This window comes from Leptopilina boulardi, unplaced genomic scaffold, assembly GCF_019393585.1.
Source record: "Leptopilina boulardi isolate dan_hultmark-lab unplaced genomic scaffold, ZJU_Lbou_2.1 LbouV2_211, whole genome shotgun sequence".
Lineage (NCBI taxonomy): Eukaryota > Metazoa > Arthropoda > Insecta > Hymenoptera > Figitidae > Leptopilina > Leptopilina boulardi.
This window is the reverse complement of record NW_026137765.1, coordinates 734,754-758,979: the sequence shown is the minus strand read 5'-3', so window position 1 is coordinate 758,979 and position 24,226 is coordinate 734,754. Positions and strand designations below refer to the sequence as shown.

Here is a 24,226-nt window from a genome sequence, read left to right as displayed (position 1 = left end):
TGAAATTTTTCGGATATATTTTAAATTTCTCGACATTAGACTGAATAATAATAATTGGAGAGTTTTTTAATTTTATATCCAATACTTGTAGAGGATACTCATCAGTTATTCATTATTAAATCAATTTAAATATTTATTTTAGATACAATGCTTTTAGCACAAATTTTCACTTCTATAGAAGTTTTATTTATATTTAATTAAAAAATAATAAGAAAAAAGGAAACATTACTTTTATAATTGAATAAATATGATTTTGTACACATATTTCTTCCATTAAATGCATTTCAAAGTCAGTTGATTCGGAATTTAAATAAAAAAATTTTTTTTTTGAATTTATTGACCTGAAAATAACATTTGACGATCAAAAGCTTATAATAAAAAATAAAATATTCTCAATATTTTCCGAGAAATTTTCTTTAGTCACTTATAATTGAATTATAATAGAAATTAATTAATGAATTTAATAATTTAGTTAATATTATAACGTTAGCTAAGACGAACAGAACACATGTGACAGAATTATGTCATTGAATATAAATTTTTAATTTATTGATATAAATAATTACTCCTAATTACTGATTCTTTAGTAATGAGTGAAATGAATATTGTTGATATTATTATTTTATTTTAATATTATTATATTATATTATTAATTATAATAATAATTAATAAAAAAAATTATTTTATATAAATGTATTTCCTGCATGTTCGATTTTTTTTATGAATTTTTTTTTAAGGGAATTGAATATTGATTTTCCCGCGGTTTGAAAAAGACAAAGTCTGGAAAATATCGAATATTTTATAATTAATTAGAAACAAAAAAAAGTCAGGTAGGTGGTAAAGGGGTAAAAGGGAAAAGGACTCTCTTAAACTTTGCTATATTACTGTAAAAACTGTCGACGATATTTCAAAACTTATTACTTAGCTAGAAACCTTATATTACTTTCTATATACCTACTGAAAAAGACCGGACAAGTGGAAAATTTACAAAAAAAAAAATGAAATTTTAATGGCAAATAATTTGAAAAAAAATTGTTTTCATAAAAAGTACCGAAATCTAAATACAACGGACCTATAATGAATGTTTGTTTTTCTTTTTAATTGAAAAGGATTTTGTTAAGTGTATATAACCTGATATACTATATTTAATATACGTCCTATTGAATTGTTTCAAAGCGTGACGCACGTGATTGGATGATTTCGATTACAGCGTAAAAGGTGATTACAGAAATCTAGAAAGACAGAGTTAGCGAGCAAGAGATTAAATTGAACAGGAACTTTGCTGAAAATCAATTTCCGTTCACTCTGATGAAATTACAGAATCAGGAGTGGTTTAAATTCGGATTTTAATTTTTTTTTCTTCTTAAAGAAAATGCAAAAAGACAACAAAAAAAAACATGTATATTATTACAAATAAATAATGCAATCGGAAAGGTGAAGTTTTTGTCTGACTAAACTTTTACTTGTACTACTTAAACTAGAATTAAAGCTATCAATAAAAAGAGAAAATGTTATATAACTTTGTTAAATTACTTCTTGTACTAAAATTTTATTGTTACTACTTGTATAAAAATAATACAAAAAGTACATATATAATTTGTCTGACCAAAATCGTTCTTTACTACTGAAAAAATCTTAATTATTCGAAATTTCAATTTTTACTGTAGAAAACAAAAAAGAAGATAATAATAAATTCCGTCTGACTAAAATTTATCTTTACTACTAAAATCGAAGTTCTTAGTACTTGTGTTTGGTCTGACTAAAAAAATGACTGTTACTACTGAAACTGAAATTTCATGAATTTAAAATCCTCTGTCTGACTGAAATTTACTTGTACTACTGAAACCAAAAAAAAACTAACAATAAAAAAGTAAAAATGTTATAGTTTCGTAACGTACTTTTCGTCAGGGTTTAAAATTTACTATTACTACTTGTATAAACATTAAAAAGAAGTTGGTACAAGTTTTGGCTGACTGAAAACGACGTCTACTACTGAAAAAAATGAAAAATTCCTTTTTTCCTGTAAAAACAAAAATTATAAGTTTTGTCTTACTAAAATTTACCTACACTACTGTATTTAGAATTTTCTGCCTGACTAAAATTGGCTTTTACTACTGAAAAACAAGAAGATGTGTAATATTTCTTTTTTTTATTGTAAAAACTAAACTCACAAGTTCCGTCAGACTAAAATTTACCTTTACTACTGAAACTGCAGTTTTAAATATTTTCAGTGCTTTTGTCTAATTAAAAATAACTTGTAGTACTGAAATTGAAATGGGTAAGAGAATGAAATGTTTTGTCTGACTAAAACACACTTTTATCACTGAAATTATTTTCTACCATTGGAACTAAATAAAACAAAGAAACATGAATTATGTCTGACTAAAAACACTTATACTACTGAAACTGAAATTGATAAGAGTTTGAAACGTTTTGTCTGACTAAAATACACTTTTACCACTGGAATTAATTTCGATCATAAAAACTGACTAAACAAAGAATCATACAAAAGCTCCGTCTGACTAAACATTACTTGTACTACTGAAACTGAAATTAATATTAAAAATTGTTAAAAGTAACAAAATATTTGGAAAAAATTACACAAAAAAATGAGAAAAAAAAATAGTTTTTAAACCATTCAATTAGATATATTTTTTTCAATTCGTTTGACTTTGCATGTTTCTGTGCTTGATTTTTTGCCATGTTCAACTGCTGTTCCCTTGTGTATGATTTTTGTTATCTACACATATGTATCTATACTTTTAATATATTTAAAATAAAAGCCATTTTAGTTAAAATGCTTTGATTAAGAGAACATTTTTGTTCTTTCGAGCGTCAAACACGATTTATACATATTTTACATTTCTTTAAGCTCCTTTATTTTTCAATCTATATTTTCAAATAACTGATAAATTTTTATGCCCGAAATAAGAGAAACTTTATATTGGGGATATATATATATACGTATTTTCTCTAGTTTTGTTGATTTCATTCAATTATATATATATATATATATATATATATATATATATATTTATATGTACGTGTGCGTGTTTATTCACTGGAAAGTTTCATATTTATCAAGTGACTGCATTTAAAGATATATATTTTTAATTCCATTTTGAATATCAAATTGAGAGAAATTCAATTTCTTTTTTTAAATAATATAAAATCCAACAGATTTAAAAAAATTCTCACTCACTATATAACATACAATAAATTTTATTGTCTATTCATAATTAAAAGGCTATTCTATTTTATTGATGATACATAAAATAATAAATGTGTGTTAGAATTAAAATTGTTAATTAATTATATCATCTGATTAATAATACATTATTAATTCATTCATTCTATATAGCAAATAACGTGATACTACGACGATTTTGAAAATATAATTAGGTTAATTAATACACGGGCTAATTTTTTTCCGTCTTGAAATTTTCTTTTCTTTTTTTTGACGAAAGAAAAATAAATTTTTGATGGAGCGTGAAGCTTGAAAGGGTATTTTACTTAGTACAAAGGTAAGATAGTGTGTGCATAAATGAGACACGTGTATACTGAAGAGGGGGGTTTTTTTTTCCTTTTCTTTTTTGTCTTGAGCCAAAGTGACATCTTAAGAAGCTAAGAGCTCGTGCCTTCGGATCAACGTCGCACACGTACCCTAAAGAGTATACACGTATATATATGTATATATATATATATATATATACATACGTCCATAATAGTGAAGAGTCCAGTCTTTTCAAGAGAAGAAAAGAAGGAACACTGGGAGTACTGTTTTAGGACATATGACACGATGTGACTTACTTTTTTTTTTTCTTTAAAATCGACGCAGCTTTTTTACTTTCATATATATACGACACAATTTAATTCTCACAATCCTTATATAGTTGTTCACAAAAGAAAATTTTTGCATTTATTCTTTCGCGCTTTTACGAAGCGTGAATTTTACCCCTTTCTCTCTTTCTCTTTTTTTTTTTAAAACAGACAGAAAACAATTTTTTATGTACATTTTTTGTAGTGACGGAAAATTTTATTGAAAATTCGCTACTTTTTTTTTAGATATTATTTTCAAAATCTGGATTTAATTTTTCTACTAAAATAAGGAAAAACGTTTTTTCATCGAGTTGACTTTTTTCTAGCTTTGGAAAATTACTTTAACTAATAACAAATAAATTAAAAAAAAAATTTGCCTGTTTTGTATAAAAAGAAAATTATTTTTAATTCTTTCAATTATTTCATACGTATACGTATATGAGTTTTTTTTTTATCATAGACAAAAAGTGATCTTTGATTTTCTCTCCCTAAAAAATATATATATATATATATATATATATATATATGATGCATGGCGATTTGAAAAGCCGATTTCAATATCCATTTCTTTCTATTATACTTTTTCTCGTTCGTCACGAGCAACTCGTTCTGGCAGTGAATCATGAAATATCCGGTTGGGCTATTGTTACTTGTCACTCGAAATGAGATATGACTTTTCGTTGGGGGTCCCATACAAGTAATTCCCATGTAATAGTATATTGAATGCAAAAACGAGACACGGATTATATAAATGATTTACGTTTATATGTATCGAAACAAAAAAAGAACTGTCGATGAACCATTCAAATATAAAAACAATAAATTAAAAAAATAGAAAAAAAATTTTTTTTTCATTGCCCAATTTTTACTATAATGATTGATTATTATATTTTATTTAATCAAATTATAAAAAAAAACCCCGATTATTCTTATTCAAATATTTTTTTAATTACAAAAATCATTAAAAATTAACTGACAATTAAAATTGAGATCCAATTAAAAATGAATTTTTCACTCTTTGAAATAAAAAAAAAATGTATATTTAATTAAATTAAAATTCTAAAAAATTATTTGTTACATTTAACGAGAATTTCGTAATTCCTCAATATTAAATCTAATCGGGTATTATTAAATTCCACAATTAAATTAATTAAAAGATTTTAATTATTTTGAATATGTGATTACGAGTTATTAAATTTTAATTAACACATATATCAGCCCTTCAAATCATTTCCAATAAAATTTCCCTATCTTTGAATATATACATGTAAAGATTTGTTTAATTAAAAAAAAAAAAAAAAACGCAGGTAAAAAATTCTATACAATTTTAATAAACCTTTTAAAATGTACTCTGACGTTTAATTAATAGGCATGTCAGTTGCAAAAACCCTTTTTTCCCTATATTTATCGAATTTTTCTCGAATAATTTGATATACACAAGAAAAAAAAAAAAGAGAGAGAGAGAGAGAGAGAGAGAGAGAGAGAGAGAGAGAGAGAGAGAGAGAGAGAGAGAGAGAGAGAGAGAGAGAGAGAGAGAGAGAGAGAGAATAATATAATTTTTGATTGTACAAATTTCAATTTAACTTGAAAGACCATTTCTCTATATGTTCACTTTTGTTCCGATATTCATTGCAAAAAAAAGACATTAATTCAAATCTAAAATTCGTGGAAAGGAGAAAATTTGCAAAAAAAGAAAATACTAAAATTTTCCCTTACTATATATGACAATTGTATGAAATTTTCTTGCTCAGCATTTTCTCGGTTATATGTTCAATTATAATTCCAATTTCAACAATTTCATGGTTAAACACAGTTTAGGCATCTAGAGGAAATTTTCACAATCTCTCTCTCTCTCTCTCTCTCAACCCCCCTGTTTGCGCTTTATTCTCCATTTTACGTTGTTTCAGTGAATCTACATCGTTTCAAAAACACCAAAAATGAAATTGAATTTGCGAAATGGACTAACCAACCAACGACGTGTAACACGCCCGGGAATCGCTTTTCCTGTATAACGTTTCACTATACATGATTGAAATTTTATTTAACCATCGCAAAAAAGAAGCAAAAAGTCAACAAAAGATGACCAGTGTATTCTCAAACAAATGAAAAAAAAACGAGAAATTAAATTTAAATGCCACTCAACAAAATTAAGCAAAATGAAAATATTTTTCCTAAATTTTATCAATTTTTAATTAAATTAACCAGTATTTTATTATTTTTAGAATTTTTATTCTTTTTTTTTAATTAAATTAAAAAAAATTTGTTTGACTCAAATAAATTAATTGTCTATTGACAAATTTTATTTGTATCAAATAAATATTTCCATAAAACTTGAATAAAAATTCAATATTCAATTCAAAAATTTAATTATCGAATTATAATAAAATTAATTACTATTTATTTATAATAATAATTATAAAAAAAAATTTTTAATTAATTTTCTGTTTGAGGGTAAGAAAATGAAAAAAAAACGATTTTTTTCCCCCTTAAGTGGATGTGATTAATTAAATTTTTGCTATAATGAACCCATTGATATCTCTAATTAGCCATTTTGGCTTTCTCGTTAATTTTCTAGATAATATACACGAGTGCACGCAGATAGTTGCCTATATATATTTTAGGATGTTATATATATATATATATATATATATATATAGGGATGGAGGAAGCTTATTTCTTGAGGCTCTATTTATAAGGGTTGAAAGGGGGAAAGGGGTTGTGTCTAGTAGAGTTGCACGAAACTCACGTTTACCACAATCTCGTTATCTACAGACGAATAGATTTCCAGCCTAGTCAACCACACATTGTTAGGGGGTGCTGTTTTGACTCCTATATCCACGCATTACGTCACTGATGGGAAGAACAACTTGTATACCACTTATATGCACTTTATACACGCAAAAGCGCCAGCCTTGCGTTTCCGGAAATAATTAGCGAAACTATTATAAACTAAAGTCCGAAGCTGATTATTATTATTGTTGATCTTTAATTAATTTTCTAATCGTACTTTCTTTTTTTCTTTACAATATTTTTATACAATTTTTTTTTCTCATTCAATTTACTGTAAAATAAAAAATAGTTTAAAATAACAAACGGTTATTATTAAATAAAATATTTATTTGCAGCTAATAATTTTTATTTGAATCAAACGCTCGAAATTTTTGTATTTAAAATAAATTACTATACCCAACCAAAAATTTCAGTATTATACCAGAGTTGACTACTGGCGCAGTACTGGTTCAGTATTGGCAGCCGAGTATTGTTGCAGTACCACCCTCCCAGTGCCGATATTGAGCCAGTACTGACTAAAATAGATTTTCTTTTTGATTAATATACTAGTTTACCAAAGGTTTTAGAGTGAACCTGATGAATCTTTTTGTTTAAATATTTTGTTTATAAAATTTTTACACCTTGATTTTATTTTTTAAAATTAAAATATATTTTATTTTGCTTTTTTGTAGGTAAAATTATTTAAATAAAAAGTTTCCTGAGACCAATTTCAAAATATTTTGCAACATTTTTTTTTTGTTTTCAAATATGCAATAAACCAAAAAAAAAAAAAATTTAACGATAATTACATAGCTAATTGTATAATTATATACATTATAATTATTTTATAAACATTTTTATTTTTACTGATCTGTTTTTATATATTATAAAAATTTTGGTTTTAAAATAAACATATTTTTATATTTATTTTTTGATTTTTTAAAATAATAATTTGCAATATATATTATAATAAAGATTAAAAATTCTTGGTGTTTTCGATTTTATATAATAAAATATTAATTAGTTACACTGAAAAAAAAATTCTGGTTAGGGTATATTTAACATTACTTTCTAGTTATGTTAACCAGAATTCTAGTTGAATTAACTAGAATTCTCGTTAAAATAAGCAGAATTCTGGTTAATCTAACCAGAATCAAAATGTTAAATATACCCTAACCAGAATTCTGGTTATTCTAACTAGAATTCTGGTTATTCTAACTAGAATTTTTTTTTCAGTGTAGTTGACTAATTTAATTAATATTTAATTTGTGTTGGGTTACTAAAAATTTCAGACACTTTTTCCTATGTACACCAAAAAAGTATTACCTGGAGTGAAACTTATCTCTGTGACAGTTAAAGCTATATTTTCGTACACAATAAATTACAAAACTGCTAGTACTCCGCCGGTACTGAATCAGTAGTGGTTACCAGTACTGGTACCAACTCTGGCAGCCAATACTGGGTGCCAGTACTGCGCCAGTACTGCGCCATTAGTAAATTTTTGATTGGGTAGTTGATTCAAATAGTAATTATTCTATGTAAATAAATATTTAAATAACCAATTGATTCAATTTTTTTTCAAGGTAATTATTGTTGAAAAATACCAATTATTGAAATTTATAAATTAATTAATTTAATTTAAAAAATATTTCGCTAAATAATTGTTAATTTGAAAATATTATATTTATAATATTTAATAATTATTTTCAGAAAATAAACGCTTATATGGGAATTAAATTCCTAAACGCTTTTTATATGTACATATATATATATATGTGTGTACATAAAAACATTACGCTCGACACTGAACGTGTATAATTCGTTCTAATCAGATTCAAGTTCTCGAGCGGTAAGTGCATTCTTGTAATTATAGTTTTAATTAAATTTTGTGCGGATAAATAAAGTCAAAAAGCACTCACCTCGACTACATAGTGGAGTCCGGATAATGTCATCCTAGCAACAGAGTCCTTTCTTTGAAGCGGTTGCTGCCATCTTCTTAATGTCACAGACTGAAAAGAAAGAGAAATTGTGATTAAGATATCCTTTGCTTCTAATAAAAAAAAAAAAAAAATTCTCCTGCTATCATTCTTTTAATATAAAAAAAAATTCTCTTGCAATCCTTTTTCTAATATTAAAAAAGATTTTCTTTTCCACATATTTCCGCATCTCTTTTTTAAATGTAAAAATTTTCTCCAATAAAACGAATTTATTTATTTATTTATTTATTAATTTGCCCTATAAACAAAAATTTATAAATGTTGAAAATATTAAATTTTTAATGGAAAAAAAGCATTTTTTTTTTTACTAATCAAATTAATGGGGGTAAAATTTTTCTCTTGTCAGTTACAAGTGAAAGAGATGAGAGAATAGTTTTTGATTTTTTTTTTTCGTTGCTCCCACGAGTTCAATAACGCAATAATGCATTTGATTGGGTGGTGGATAAACGAGTCGTGAACAAATTGTGATGCTATCGAAATGAGTTTGTTTTCTGAAATCGCGGAAACAAGGACGAGAGAGAGAGAAAAAAAAATAAAACGTTATTTCTAACTGGCTGCGTATTTGATTGAATATACTTGCACATCTAGGTCAAGAAAAAGGGTGGTTTTTTCAAAAGTGACCTGCTCTAAAGAGAAAAACTTCATGATATTTTGTAACGAGAATTTTCATTTAGAAAAATAAAATTATTTCCAAAATTTCAAATTTAAATTGTTCATTATATTGTTTAATTTTAATTTTTTTTATAATACAAAAGTTATCGTCATTTATAGTAAAAAATTTGTTGGAAGATTTAAAAAATTTCAAAATTATATAAATTTTTTTGGAAATCCAAATGTAATTAAAAATTTGTAAATATAGAAAAAGTAAAAGTTATCGTTATTTGTTGTAAAATTTTTTTTTTAAATTTTCAAAAATTTCAAAGACCTTTTTTCAAAAATATTTTTTATCATTTTTTTTTTTTTTTTTTTTTTTGAAAATCCAAATGTAATCAAAAATTTGTAAATATAGGAAAAGTTCAATTTCATTTCAACGCTTCTGTAAATATTTGAATTTCAATTTTGTGATTGAAATCTAAACTCTATTTGAAACTGGCAAATGAGATACAAACTCTCGAAATTGAATTAACTATTACTAGATTGAGAAGCTTCATATTTCGAACATATAACCAAAGTAAGTTTATAATACGTTTATAATAATACATGTTCTTTCATTATAATAATATTTATTTATCATTATAGGGTAAAAGCACCAATTACCATGAGTACCCAAATTATAGAGATTTATTTTCTTTGCGAGATAATTTATAAAAATAGGCAAAAAATTAAAAAATCTATTTTTATTCTTACACTCAGAAAACAATTTATTTGAAACAATCAAATTTTTGTTAAATCATCAAAAATAAATGTATAATAACCAAACTTTTAATTGAATCAATAAAATATTTATTTCGCACAAATTCTTTCTTGGTTCGAAAAAATTTCTAAATAAACCAAACATTTACTTAGATCAAATAAATATTTATTTGAATTAAATAAATTCTGTTGATTTTAATTATATTAAACGTGCAATAAAATTACAACACTGGCTTGTTAATTCAAAAAATTAGTGCCACCTGTAAATTATTAGTAATCTCTTCTATTATTTATTTATTTTTTTTTTTCCTCAACAAAAGCACTATGCATTATCCATATTAATGGAGATGTGCAATATAACGTTAAAGGCAAAACGGAATTGAGAGAAATTCCCGACAGGGTTGGAAGGCAATTTGCAGAGTTTTGGCGAAATTTGTGCGATAGTTGTGAGTCACGTATGAAGCCGCATAAAAGCCAAACTATAATTCAGTGATGACTGTTGAACATAGATGAATACTGTTGAAGCAGCTTGTTGTATCAATTCTCAAGTATTGCAACTTCCAGTCAGGGATTATATATGTTAGTTAATTCAAAAGTTGTAATGAGTTGTCTAAACTCCCATAGAGAAGTACAATATTTTAGTGTGATAGAGACATGATATTCCTCCTTTTCATTTAATTACACATAAAGTGAATTTAATGGGAACAATTTTAAACGGTTTTCCATAAAAAAAAAACATTTTTCACGACAGTAAGACGAAATTAAAAAAAATATATTTTCATATTTTCTTTAGTAGTGTATTCTTATTGAAAATTTTTTTCCAAAATCAAAATACAAAAAAAAAATCATTTTTCTTCATAGAAAAGTTTTACAAAAATTCTACTGATTTTTTTGCAATTAAAATAATAAAAAATTGTTTTAGTAAAAAAAAATTCCTAGTTTATAAATTTAGTGCTATTTTTTTATGTATTTTCTTTTTTAGATCGGGAAACTTACCTCAGGTAATTCCATGGTGTCCGGTACATCTCTCGTGATGTCCGGATCTGGCGGTTTGTGTTCCGGAAGAAGGGGTCCATACCGTCTGCATGCCATCCGGCGTCTTCGCTCCAACCATCTTTGCCTTTCAGAATTTTCAGATTCCTCATCGATTCCAAAGAAAATTGCGGTTTCCCGTTTAATGTAACTGGAAAAAAAAGGAATCATTTTTTTTTTTTGTAAATTTACGTAAAGAAATTTAAATTATAACAACGAGAGAAAAAACTATATTTCTAATAATTTGAGAATGATTTTTTTTCGATACTATAATGAAGGAAATTATTTAAAATTTCATGTATTATATAATACTTTAAAAATAAAAAAACCATTTACTTTACCAAGCGTATATACTATATACATAAATTATGAATTAATGTTGAAATTACAATTTAATATTCTCGAAACAGGAACATTGTTATTTTCATATTTTCATTTTATGCATGTTGAAAAGTTCTCGTTAAAACACTGCTTTTAAAAAAATGTTTAATTAACATTTTTCATGTGGTTTTAAATAGCAGGGAAAAATTCATGTATTTTTATCACTTCTTTTTTTTTTTTGTTGCTTTTATTAAAAAAAAAACAAAATGTAAAAATTTGAAATATGTAAAATAGCAAAAATTGTTTTAAATATATTCAAAATTGACGCGGCGTTTTTTTTACAATGTATTATTATTTAAAAAAAAAATTTTAGAAACTTGTTTCACTCAATCGAAAAGTGAATAAGCAATTTAAAATTATTATTTTATTAGAATTTTTTTAACAATAATTTAAATGGAAAAAAAATTGAACCGCTGGCGACCAAAAGGGTTTATGGAATAGCTGGAAACTCGTTGAACGCAGGGCCAACGAAAGTTACGCGTAAGCCCTTATGGTCGACGGCGGTTCAATTAATTTATTAAACATTCAACTTAAATTTAAAATTAAATTTGAACACTTAAAATAGGATAAGAAAAATAATAGAAATTTCATGATTTGTAATTATATGACGAGCGAATGTCAGATTGTGACAAGTAACGTAGCGCCATCTGTTGGATATCATTTGTCGGTCGGTAATTCAGAAATCTAGCTTGAAATTTTATTATAAAATTCGAAAAAAAAATGATAGCGCCATCAAGATTAAACATTAAATAAGGGAATAAGAGAAAAATTTTGAAAATACAACAAATAAATTTTGAGAAATTGAAAATAAATTGAAAATCAACATACTTTCGAATGACGTCAGTTCGGCTTGGATTCCTCCTCAACCTAGACCTTTGTCCCATGGTAGCTGAATTAGTTGAGGTTACTGGTGGCAATGGTCGTTGACCCGTTGGAGCTGACATACTCCTGGTAATGTTAGGTGTTGTACCGGTTGAAGTGACTGTTCCGGAAGAGCTGATTGTATTTTGAGGAAGGGATGGGGAACTATCGACAGGTGTTACCGTCGACGTTTCCGTTGATGCACCTTCAACGGCGTACATACCAATGTTCTGTTCGTTTTCACCATCAGGCCCACTTGAGGAGATGGTTGAAGTACCAGTTGTACCCGAACTAGGTGAGGGTTGCCTGAGAACACAAACAATCAAAATTTCCATTATTTCCCCCAATTCAAAATGACCAAAAAACCGAAATAAATTTATGCAAAATATCATATTTCGAAAAAATTTTCTAAATATTAAATAAATACTAAAAAAAAAGAAAAGAAGTCAAGGGAAAAAATAAATATATTTTTTGACAATTGTTGAAATGAAGAAAGGAAATATATAATCTCGTATGGGATAAGAATCATTTTTCGAAAAAAAAGCTTTATACGTCATGTTTCCTCGCTATATAGAAAATAAGAGAACGGATGCGATTTAGACTTGAAATAAGATGAAAAGTGTGTGTGTATATATATATAGACGAGGGAAGGATCTCTCGATGCCAAATGAAAGAGACTCGACTGTATTCACGGCAGTAAAACTCTAATATCCGCGTCTGACGGGTTAAAGGCGGAAAAGCAACGACGAGAGGGAGAAAATTGTTGTTTTGTTGGCAAACTTTAAATCCAAAGGTTATTGACCATTGTTATATAAACTCATCCACCTCAGTCGGAAGCTTTATGGCCATCTGGCTCATTTACTTGTTTAACTCAACAGACTATAATCTTGAATTCATGGTATTACTGCCGCCGCGTCCTGTTGTGGAAAATGGGACCCGTCAAAAACTAAACTTTTTTTCACGAAAAAGAAATAAAATAAAATTATACTATTCTTATAATAGTGTCGATTTTTTTTTGTATTTAAATATTTTTTGGCCATTTTATCTATAAATAAAATAATGTATGGGTTTTAAAAAAAAGAAAAATACCGTAAAATTTTATGAAAGAAACTGAAATAATAATTCCATTGTTTCTCATTTTGCGCCCGCGATTTAATTGACAAGATTATATTTCCTCTTTTTATTACGCTATTTCTGTTTTTTTTTTTTTTTAAATAACTGAAATAGAAATAATTTTTTTCACCCCCAGAATAAAATAATATTTGTCTCTCTATTTTTTTAAGAAACTATTTTTAGATTCTATTTTTGATGAATCATATTTGATAGACAGATTGCATTTCACTAATATTGTGGAAAAAGTCTGTCGGGGGTTTTTCCTTTTTTTTTTTTTTGTAATAAAAGATGAGATTTTCAGTATATCTCAAAACGACTTTAGAGGTTTGCTGAGTAGTAAAACTCTCGTTCGGTCAGACGCTGATTCTTGTTCTCTTTTCCGTACACCGAGCGACGTATAAGAACCTTCCTCAACTTCTTCCTTTTTTTTTATCTTTCTCCTTCTTCTTGCTTTTTCAAAGATTAAAAACATCTTGGCGGAAAAAATTTCCGTACAAAGCTATTTTAAAAATTGTAAAAATCACTGTTTCACAAAATGTAGTCGCTTACAAATTGCATTTATTATAACTAAGAAGAAAAATTATATTTATTTTAATTCTCTACAAGAAGTGTTATTTTAGGTGTTAAAATAACATTTAACATATTTTTTTGTATGTAATCACTTTTTAAAAATTTTAATTTTAAATTTCCAAATAGAGATCAACTTATACACAATATTTAACGTAAAACAACCAAAAAGTTACTTTGAGTTTATTGACTCTGAAAGTTGAAACCACACACATAGATATATATACACAAAAGAATGGATAAATTTGACCTGAGAAAGCTGTTCCCAAAACTGTCCTAAAATTTTATTCGTTAGTATGCAAACGATAAAATTTGAATTGCAAATTGTTAAAACTATCTCTATGTATATATATAAAGAGAGAGAGAAACAAGTAGAAATCTACAGAAACGAAATAATTGGAGGAAACAATTGATAACCTGGGTTTAAAAAAAAGAATAAAAAAAAAATTCAACTCAAATTCCACAGACTTTACAGGATAAAAAAAAAGAGTAAATAGAGAAATTCTCGTGTAAAAAAAAGAATTAAAATAGAAAATCTAAATATTGATTTTAACAGTTTGAAATGAAAAACAAATGTTAAGATACAACAAAAAAAAACTCCAAAAATGAATAAATTTTTCAGAACAAAAATTAATAAAATTATATTAAAAATTGCACCTAGAGAAATGATATATTTGTCCTACAGCCTAATAAATATTTATTTGATTCAAATAAATTTTTATTTAATTTAAATCAAATTTTTATTTGAAAAATATTTTTATTTAAATAAAAAATTTTATTTACGCCAAATAAATAGACTGTGAGACAAATATACGTTTATTTAAAACCAAATATATATTATATTTGGTTTAAATAAAACATTTGATTATATTAATAATTGTAGAAAACCACAAAAAAATTTTTAATAACAATATCAGTTGACTGCTCGTGTATTCATTTTATGAATGATGGCAAACCGAAACTCATAAGCCGTTTGTAATAATGCCTTAATAGTTGGACAACGGAAGGTACTTTATGCTATTGTGTTAAGTTGAATTTCATGTTGGTGAGTGTTCACTTCAAACACATTGATAGAGACGGTTTCTGTGATTGCCGAGGGCGGCTTGCAAATTGTCTAATTGCAACTCACGTAACGTTGCCCAGGCGTATAATGGGTGCACGAGTTTCGAGACAAGGAATTCAATGTTGTCTTAATTTACAATGCCCATACACTGTATATAGAGGCCATGAAAAGCTATCATTATTACATAGGTGTGTAGAATTATTATTCTTTAATAAACTCACATTAAGTTACACGTTAAATTTAAAATTAGTTGAAATTTAATAGAAAAACATTGAAATTTCACTGAAAAATTCAGTAGAATCTATCTAACCGACACAGATTTCTATTTTATCAACAATCGGTAAAATAGAAATCTGTTTTTACAGATTGTTGTCAATAAAGATTTCTATTTTATCAACAATCGGTAAAATAGAAATCCGTTTTTACCGATTGTTGACAATAAAGATTTCTATTTTATCAACAGTCGGTAAAATAGAAATCTGTTTTTACCGATTGTTGGCAATAAAGATTTCTATTTTATCAACAATCGGTAAAATAGAAATCTGTTTTTACCGATTGTTGATTTTTTTAGTATTCAGTGATAATTGAATTTCAGTATTTTAAAAAAATATTAATTTCTGCCATAAATAATGTGCAAAAAAAAAAAAAATGACAAAATAAAAGATGACAAGGGTACCTTAATATGGTGAGATATGACTTTTATTATTATTTTTAATGGATATGCATTATATTTTGTGAATTTTGTTCGGATTGTGTCGGGTTCTTTTTTTTTCCTCTCTTTTTCATTCTAGTGAATAATTATACGAATGGGAAAAAATGAATATAAATTTAAGGCTTATCCCGATGGATATATTTGTTGACGATGAATACACAGTGGGGCTATCTATCAAATGTAGTCAGGGTTGACTCGTTTTTCATAATCTGTCGCGACTATCCCTTTTTGCTGTCCCATATTTAACGCTATATTTTTTTTTGTTCGTTTATACACAAATTCACATAAATAGTTACGAAGGTCGTTATCTTCGATCCAAATGGTGTAAAGCCTCTCTGTATTACATGATACATTTTATTTTTTTTTTTTGTATATTTCATCTGCGTCCCTTTTATTCACTTCTTTTTTTATTGTTAACAATTTTTTTGAAAATGAATTTTTATCGCATAAAAAAAGTGTGCGAAAATAGTGTATTATCGACATAATTTTCAAATTAATATACATACCATTTATAAATCGTTATATTATACATTACATAAAACCAATAAATATTCAAAAAAAAAAAAAATTGAAAATATTTCCTATACATATTTTATGGTCTAATTATTTAAATTTGAAAATTAAAATGTTTTAATTAATTTTGAAGTACTAATTAGTATAAATACTTTCCTCTTTTAAATTTTATTAGCGGGAAATTATTTTCATTTTTATGTTTTTTAAACTGTAATCTATACTTAATTAACTTGTTTATTTACACCGTTTGTAAAATTATAATCGGATTAGAAACTTTTATATATACATATATATACAGCAAACGAAATGAAAAACATTTTAATATGTACACTCTGTCTCTTCCAGCCGTTTTACTGTGCGATACGAGATAAAGGGGTGAAATTTTTATTTTACACAAAAAACTTGTTATTTCTCCTAGGTATTTCCGTTAAAAAAAAAAAGAGGGAAACATCGATTCGTTCCCGTTCTGGCGTTTTTCTTTTCTGTTGTTTTTTTTTATTTTTTTTTTTTTTTGTAAAATATTTTTCTTTCGTGAACGAGTTCCGAGAGGCAAAATCAGTGGCACGGAACGATAATTTTTATTCAATTCGCCCCCATTGGTGTAACGTCGCTATTAATGATCGGCATATTCCTCGCAAACTTGCTCGATCGCGCATGAACATTCAGCACGTTCGAAACGTTTAATTTCCGGTTGAGAATCTAAGTGCCAACCAAAAGGTGTAGGGGAGGGGGAGTAAACATTTGCACTTGATTAAACTTACAACGAAATATATATAGATTTCTTCTATTTTATATATGGTGCATCCATTAAAATTATAATTAACAGTAATATTAATTAGTATTTTTAATTTATTACAGATATTAATTATTAATATAATAATAATAATAATAATAATAATAATAATAATAATAATAATTTTTATGTATATAATAATATACATTACTGTAAATTTTACTATTAAGAAAATTGCTAACATTCAGTGGTAGAAAATAACTTTTGTCGGACAAAGTTTATCTGACATAATCAAGTATCTACTACTTCGAATTAATGAATTTGTTTCTTCTATATATATATATAAATTTAATTATAATTTATAAATGTTATATGATATTTAATGTTACAAAGTATGTCCGACTAAATAAATATTTCACCACTGAAAATTACAAATGTTAGTAGATAGTAAATTTTAACTTTGTTAAACAAACTGTGTTTTAGTTAGCCTTTATATATAACAGACTCTCTTTGTAATATATATAATGTCAAAAAAATTTCGTAAATTTAGTTATTAAATTTTATGTATTTTGTTTTAGTTCTACTGTGCACAAACTCTATATATAAATGTTTACTATTAAAGTGTGGAAACAAACTTTTCTGGAAAATACACTCGAAAAGCACAAGATATTCAAAAAGTTTTTTTTAAAAACAAAAACGAACAGACAAGAAATTTCTAAAGCGCAAAAAAAAGTTTTACAGTGTGTGAAATATATATATAAATTCATTTCTGAAAAGAAATAATATAGAATTATCTGAATTTATAAGAATTAAAAAGAATTATATAAAAAATTATAAGAAGAATTATAAAAAGAATTATAAAAAGAATTATAAAAAGAATTATAAAAAGAATTATAAGAAGAATTATAAATAAGAAAATTATTAAAGATTGAATAACGTAGATTTTCCTTTAAAAATTATCTCTTTTTTTAAAAAAAATTTAAATAGTATAATTTTTGCAAAGCTTCGTAAAATAATTTATCGAGCTATTTAAAAAAAAAAAAAAAATTATATTACACTGTAACTTTTATACCGCACTCAATATAATAGTAATTTGAAAGAACCTGTGTTATCACCATATCGATTTTTTTTTAGAAAAAAAGAAACTTTTTAAAAATACTTAAAGATATTATCTCTTTTACAATAAAAGGATGGATTACAGACGATGTTATATAGAGAAAGTTAAATCCGATTTAGTCACGGAAATTTTCATGTTCAAATGACGTAGACTTCCCTGCAGCATAGTAACAAAACTCCGAATAATCCGAATATTGATCCAAATGTTGAAAACGAACAATAATTTAGTTTCAAAAATGTTATACGTATTTCTGTCCCAAATAATAGTGGTTATACAGAGAACGTTAACTTCCTGGGTGTTAATATATAGTGGCACTAAATAATATTACATGCGGTAAATGTTAAGTAATAATATAGTTTTAAGAAAATATAATAGTTCCATTTCAAAATTATAATTATAAACTATAATAAATATTTTTAAAATATTATTATTATTATTATTATTATTATTATTATAGATATTATATTATATTATTATAAAATAAAAAAATATTTGTTTGAATATTTTAAAACAATGTTTTAATAATATAGTTAATAAAAGTGCAGTAATTTTCCAACACTTTTCGTGTCCAGAGTGATGGAAATATATATATATATAAGTTAATAAAAGGGGATTATATATTATATGGCAGATGAAAAAACAATGTTTCCCCATTAGAGGTTTGAATATTTCGAGAACCCTTTGAAAGACAAAACTGCTTTTGTTGTCGAAAACCATAAAATGTAAAAAGCGATTTTGCAAGATCCACGCTGTGTTTCTATATAAATGTACACACACCGTAAGGTTGTTATATGTCTTTAGGTTCTTTTGTATAGGCGGAAGTGCTTACGTAGCACGTAATGCATATATAGCACGTTAGGGAGAAAAACTCTTGCGCAAGTACCCACTGGTACGAGAGATACAGAAATTGCTCTTTTAACTTATTTTTCCCCCCTCCATTTTTTTTTATATCTTTTGTCGATATATATCTCTCTTTTTACAACAGACAGATTTTTATGGTAATAGGCTTTCAATAAAAAAAAATCTCTATTACTTATTCATCTCGAACATTTTTAAAAAATTTTTAAAAAATAGTTTTTATTAAATTTATTTTTAATTCGAAAATTCTTCACTCTCTTTCCACCGAAAGAATTCGATGAAATTAATTTAAAAAAAAAAGTTTCAACGAAAAATTTCTTTAATTTATTTCTTTAATATTAAATCCAATTATTTCATTTAACTATTTAAAATTATAAATTTATTTTTAGCAAAAAAGAATAAATAAAAAAATTTTACTTAATTTTTTTTCAATTATTTCTTAATATATATATCGTACAGTTTGAATTTTTAAATATAAAATAGAGAAATATTTTATTTTCAAATATACATTAAGTTTGAATAATCGATAACGAAAAAAATTGGCAAATGAAAATAAAATTACTTCACTCGTCTGCATTTATGAAAAAATTAAGAAAAATTTTTACGTTTATTTTTAACAATAAAATCAATATTATTGTGACGAAACAAAACTTTATATTTCGACTATTCTTAAAAATTTAGTTCTTTAATTTTTAAATTCACTTTTATTAAGTGTTGCAGTGATCTACTTTTTTTTTATGTCAATGACAAAATATTGTATAAAAATAAATTTAATTTACATTCATATTTTATTAATATCTCTATATGAATATATGAAATAACGTTTTATGAACATTCCTTGAAAAAATATATATGAAAGGAAACAATTGTAAATTGTAATAAATATTTTTTAAAAATTCTACAATTTTAAACTCCATAATTAATATTAATTCGAATTTTTAATTCCCTCTCATAGCTTTTGAACTTTTAATTAAGTAAATTAAATGTCTAAAACGCTATATAGGTAATTATTAATTTATAAAGTATATATGAAATACAGGATTTCAATTCATTAATTAAATTTAAAATACCAACTTTTTTTTATAAATAATATTCATATATTAAAAAGTTGAAAAAAATGTATATATTATTTGAGTTTAAAATAGAAAGGAATTCGTATATAATAAAATTTAGCATCAAGTTATATGAGGTATTTTTTTTAAATTCTATACTTTTTTTTAAATCAGCCAATATTTTAGGGACATTCGAGTTTTTATTGATTTACATATTTTTTAATTTTGAATTTTTTTCATTAAATGACTTATTTGCCCTAAGCTTATAACAATGAATATAATAAAAATTAAAGAATCAAAATTAAAGCCTTACAAAAGCAGGCTACAATCAAAAAAGAAGAATGATAGATGGTTTTTATTGAAAGATTTAATTAAAAAGACAATATTAATTAAACGCAGACAAGTCTTTTGTAAAGAGAACAATGATTCTCATGGATCATTTCCTATTATGAATTTTTCTATTATGAATATTAATTTTTAATAATTAATAAAAAAAAAACATTATTTTAAATATTATTTATATTTTTTAACTGAATAAAAAATAAAATTAAAATTTTACAATTTTTAAAAAATTACCTTTTTTTTAACTAAATAAAAATTTTGTAACATAATAAAGTTGAGAGTAAGTTAGTTTACGGTCCATAAGTATCAGTAAAGAAACAAAATAAAGTGAAAGATCTTTTCACGAAAATCTCTGCTGACAAGAAAGTAGTCGAACCTAAGAGAAGAAAAAAAAAGAGAGGAAAAAAACGAATCAACGATAGAAAAAGAGAAAAATATAAGCGAAATGTCGATCTTGCTTTTCGATTCTTCTCTTCTCTCAGCGACGACATTTGGCGCTGATTTACCGAATAGTGCGAGAATTTTCTTCAACGCAGTGAGAATGAGAAGGGAGAAGAATATGGCTCACTGAGAAAAGCAATTGTAGGAAAATGTGTTCAAATGAATAAATATTTTTACGCTAAAAGATCGAAGAGCATTCGGCCTCTTCCCATAGGAATTGCACACACAGAAGACCGACAAAAAAAAAAAAAAAAAAAAATGAAAAAAGAAAAAAAAAAGAATCGGAAATTCCTTTCGGTTATTTATTGTCACAGACTGACATGAATAAAAAGTGCAAGCTTACAGTTTAAAGAAAATAAAGAAATGTCTCACAGAGTGCAACAATGGAATTTATTCATTCAATTAGGTATTCTACTCTTCAGTGAATTTATTTTCACATTGCGATTCAAAAGAGGATTTTATTATTTAAAATGTTCGAGTAAAATTAGCTTTTAAAAATCGGAGTAGGTTGACTTCAAGCAAGAAAGAAAGAAAGAAAGAAAGAGAGAGAGAGAGAGAGGGGGAGATTTCAACAAAAGTTTAGTTAAATAATTCACATTATTGTTAATCAATTTTTCGTTACTGAAATCAATTAAGGAAAAATACTATTTAAAAATAGAATTTAAAAATAGTATTTAATAAAATAAGAACTGTATCATAATGGATACTAAACAATTGTGTTGGTAACATAATCTGCTACCAGAATTTTTGGTACTATTATTATGAATTAAAAATACTTTTTCTTACACAAATAGTAATGGTACCAATATTGGCAACAATATTATATTGTTGTTAGCACTAGCATCTGGTACCACTATTTTTGTTACCACTACTATCACATGTTATTAGCATCACCACTATTATTAAAATCAATATTTTTCCATATATTTGCACCAAATAATAGTGGTACCAGTGCTGGTACCATATAATAATAGTAACAAGAAAATAATAACGGTACCAGAATGTGGTTCCACAATTATTTGGTACCAATATTTTTTAGTACCACTATTATCAAAAAAAATATTTTTTCGTATTGTTGTACCAAATAATAGTGATACCAGATGCTGGTACCATACAATAGTGTTGGTAACAACAATATAATAATGATACCGGAAGTGGTACCACTATTATTTGGTACAGATGTACGAAAAATACAAGATATTGATAACAGTAGTACTAATTAACAATGGTACCAGATAGTGGTAGCAGATTAATAGTAGTCTTACCAGGCTACCACAATTATTTAGCCCTACTACTGTTAATAACAATAATTTTCGTACATTATGTATTTAAGTAATAGTTATACCAATGCTGGTACCATACAATAGTATTGGTAACATCATTATATAATAATGGTGAAAGTGGTACCACAATTATTTGGTACAAATATGTAAAAAAATATTGATTTTGATAATAGTGGTACCACTTCAGGTACCATTATTATAATGGTACCAATACTTATCAATACCAGATGTTGGTACCATACAATAGTATTGGTAACAACATTATAATAATAGTACCGAAAGTGATACCACTATTTTTTAGTACCACTGTTATCAAAATCAATATTTTTTCCTATAGTTGTACAAAATAATAGTGGTACCAGATACACCATAGAATAGTACTGTTAAAAACAATATAATCATGGTACCAGAAGTGGTACCACTATTCTTTGGGACAGATGTTTGAAAAAATAATACAATGGTATCAAATAGTGGTATCATATAATAATAGTAATACCAAAATTGATGCCACTATTATTTGGTAAAACTATTATCAAAATCAATATTTTTTCCTATAGTTGTACCAAATAATAGTGGTACCAGATACACCATAGAATAGTACTGTTAAAAACAATATAATCATGGTACCAGAAGTGGTACCACTATTCTTTGGGACAGATATTTGGAAAAATAATACAATGGTATCAAATAGTGGTATCATATAATAATAGTAATACTAAAATTGATACCACTATTATTTGGTAAAACTATTATCAAAATAAATATTTTTTCCTATAGTTGTACCAAATAATAGTGGTACCAGATACACCATAGAATAGTACTGTTAAAAACAATATAATCATGGTACCAGAAGTGGTACCACTATTCTTTGGGACAGATGTTTGAAAAAATAATACAATGGTATCAAATAGTGGTATCATATAATAATAGTAATACCAAAATTGATGCCACTATTATTTGGTAAAACTATTATCAAAATCAATATTTTTTCCTATAGTTGTACCAAATAATAGTGGTACCAGATACACCATAGAATAGTACTGTTAAAAACAATATAATCATGGTACCAGAAGTGGTACCACTATTCTTTGGGACAGATATTTGGAAAAATAATACAATGGTATCAAATAGTGGTATCATATAATAATAGTAATACTAAAATTGATACCACTATTATTTGGTAAAACTATTATCAAAATAAATATTTTTTCCTATAGTTGTACCAAATAATAGTGGTACCAGATACACCATAGAATAGTACTGTTAAAAACAATATAATCATGGTACCAGAAGTGGTACCACTATTCTTTGGGACAGATATTTGGAAAAATAATACAATGGTATCAAATAGTGGTATCATATAATAATAGTAATACTAAAATTGATACCACTATTATTTGGTAAAACTATTATCAAAATAAATATTTTTTCCTATAGTTGTACCAAATAATAGTGGTACCAGATACACCATAGAATAGTACTGTTAAAAACAATATAATCATGGTACCAGAAGTGGTACCACTATTCTTTGGGACAGATATTTGGAAAAATAATACAATGGTATCAAATAGTGGTATCATATAATAATAGTAATACCAAAATTGATGCCACTATTATTTGGTAAAACTATTATCAATATCAATATTTTTGTACAGTTGTACCAAATAATAGTGGTACCAGCACACCACTATTACTTGATATTACTAACTTTTAGTCCCACTACTTTTTTGGCAATAAAATTCTGGTACCAAACTTGTATTCTACTACAATTATTAAGTACTACCTAGAATAATAGAGATGGAAAACAATAATACTAACAAATAATACTACATTAAAACAGATTTAAATCATCATGGGTATTCTTAAATAATGAACAATAATTTGAAACAATAATCGTTTAAAGTAAATACTAAATACAAAGCAATGGGTGCGCTTTTGATAAATTTCATATCAACATTATCAGAGCTATTCTTGTATTCAAGATAAATGTAATCTTGAGTTGTAGATGGTAGGAAATTTCAACAATGGATCACAATGGAGGTTGTTATTAAAGGTATACTATCTGTAAAGCAAGTGAAACGTGGAAGCTTGCAAATAATAATTACGATCGCGTGTAAGCCTGTTATTAGGGGGAATAGCAACTGCTTCTGTTACTAATGATTATGTCGGTTGTTCAAGTGCCTTTGGGTAATGGCGTCACTTAATCAGGGCCACTTTGCG

The 24,226-nt window shown here is 25.8% G+C and overlaps 1 protein-coding gene across 6 annotated transcripts in view; it reads right to left on the bottom strand.

Moving 5' to 3' along the window:
• Positions 1-24,226, bottom strand: part of LOC127278814 (inactive rhomboid protein 1) — a 174,160-nt gene that overhangs the window by 50,938 nt on the left and 98,996 nt on the right. For all 6 annotated transcript variants that reach the window (XM_051300715.1, XM_051300716.1, XM_051300714.1 and 3 more), the window contains 3 exons: positions 12,180-12,518; positions 10,935-11,121; positions 8,508-8,597 (listed from right to left, as the gene is read on the bottom strand). In XM_051300715.1, coding sequence (XP_051156672.1) covers positions 8,508-8,597; positions 10,935-11,121; positions 12,180-12,518 — 616 coding nt within the window. The remainder of the gene's footprint in view (positions 1-8,507; positions 8,598-10,934; positions 11,122-12,179; positions 12,519-24,226) is intronic.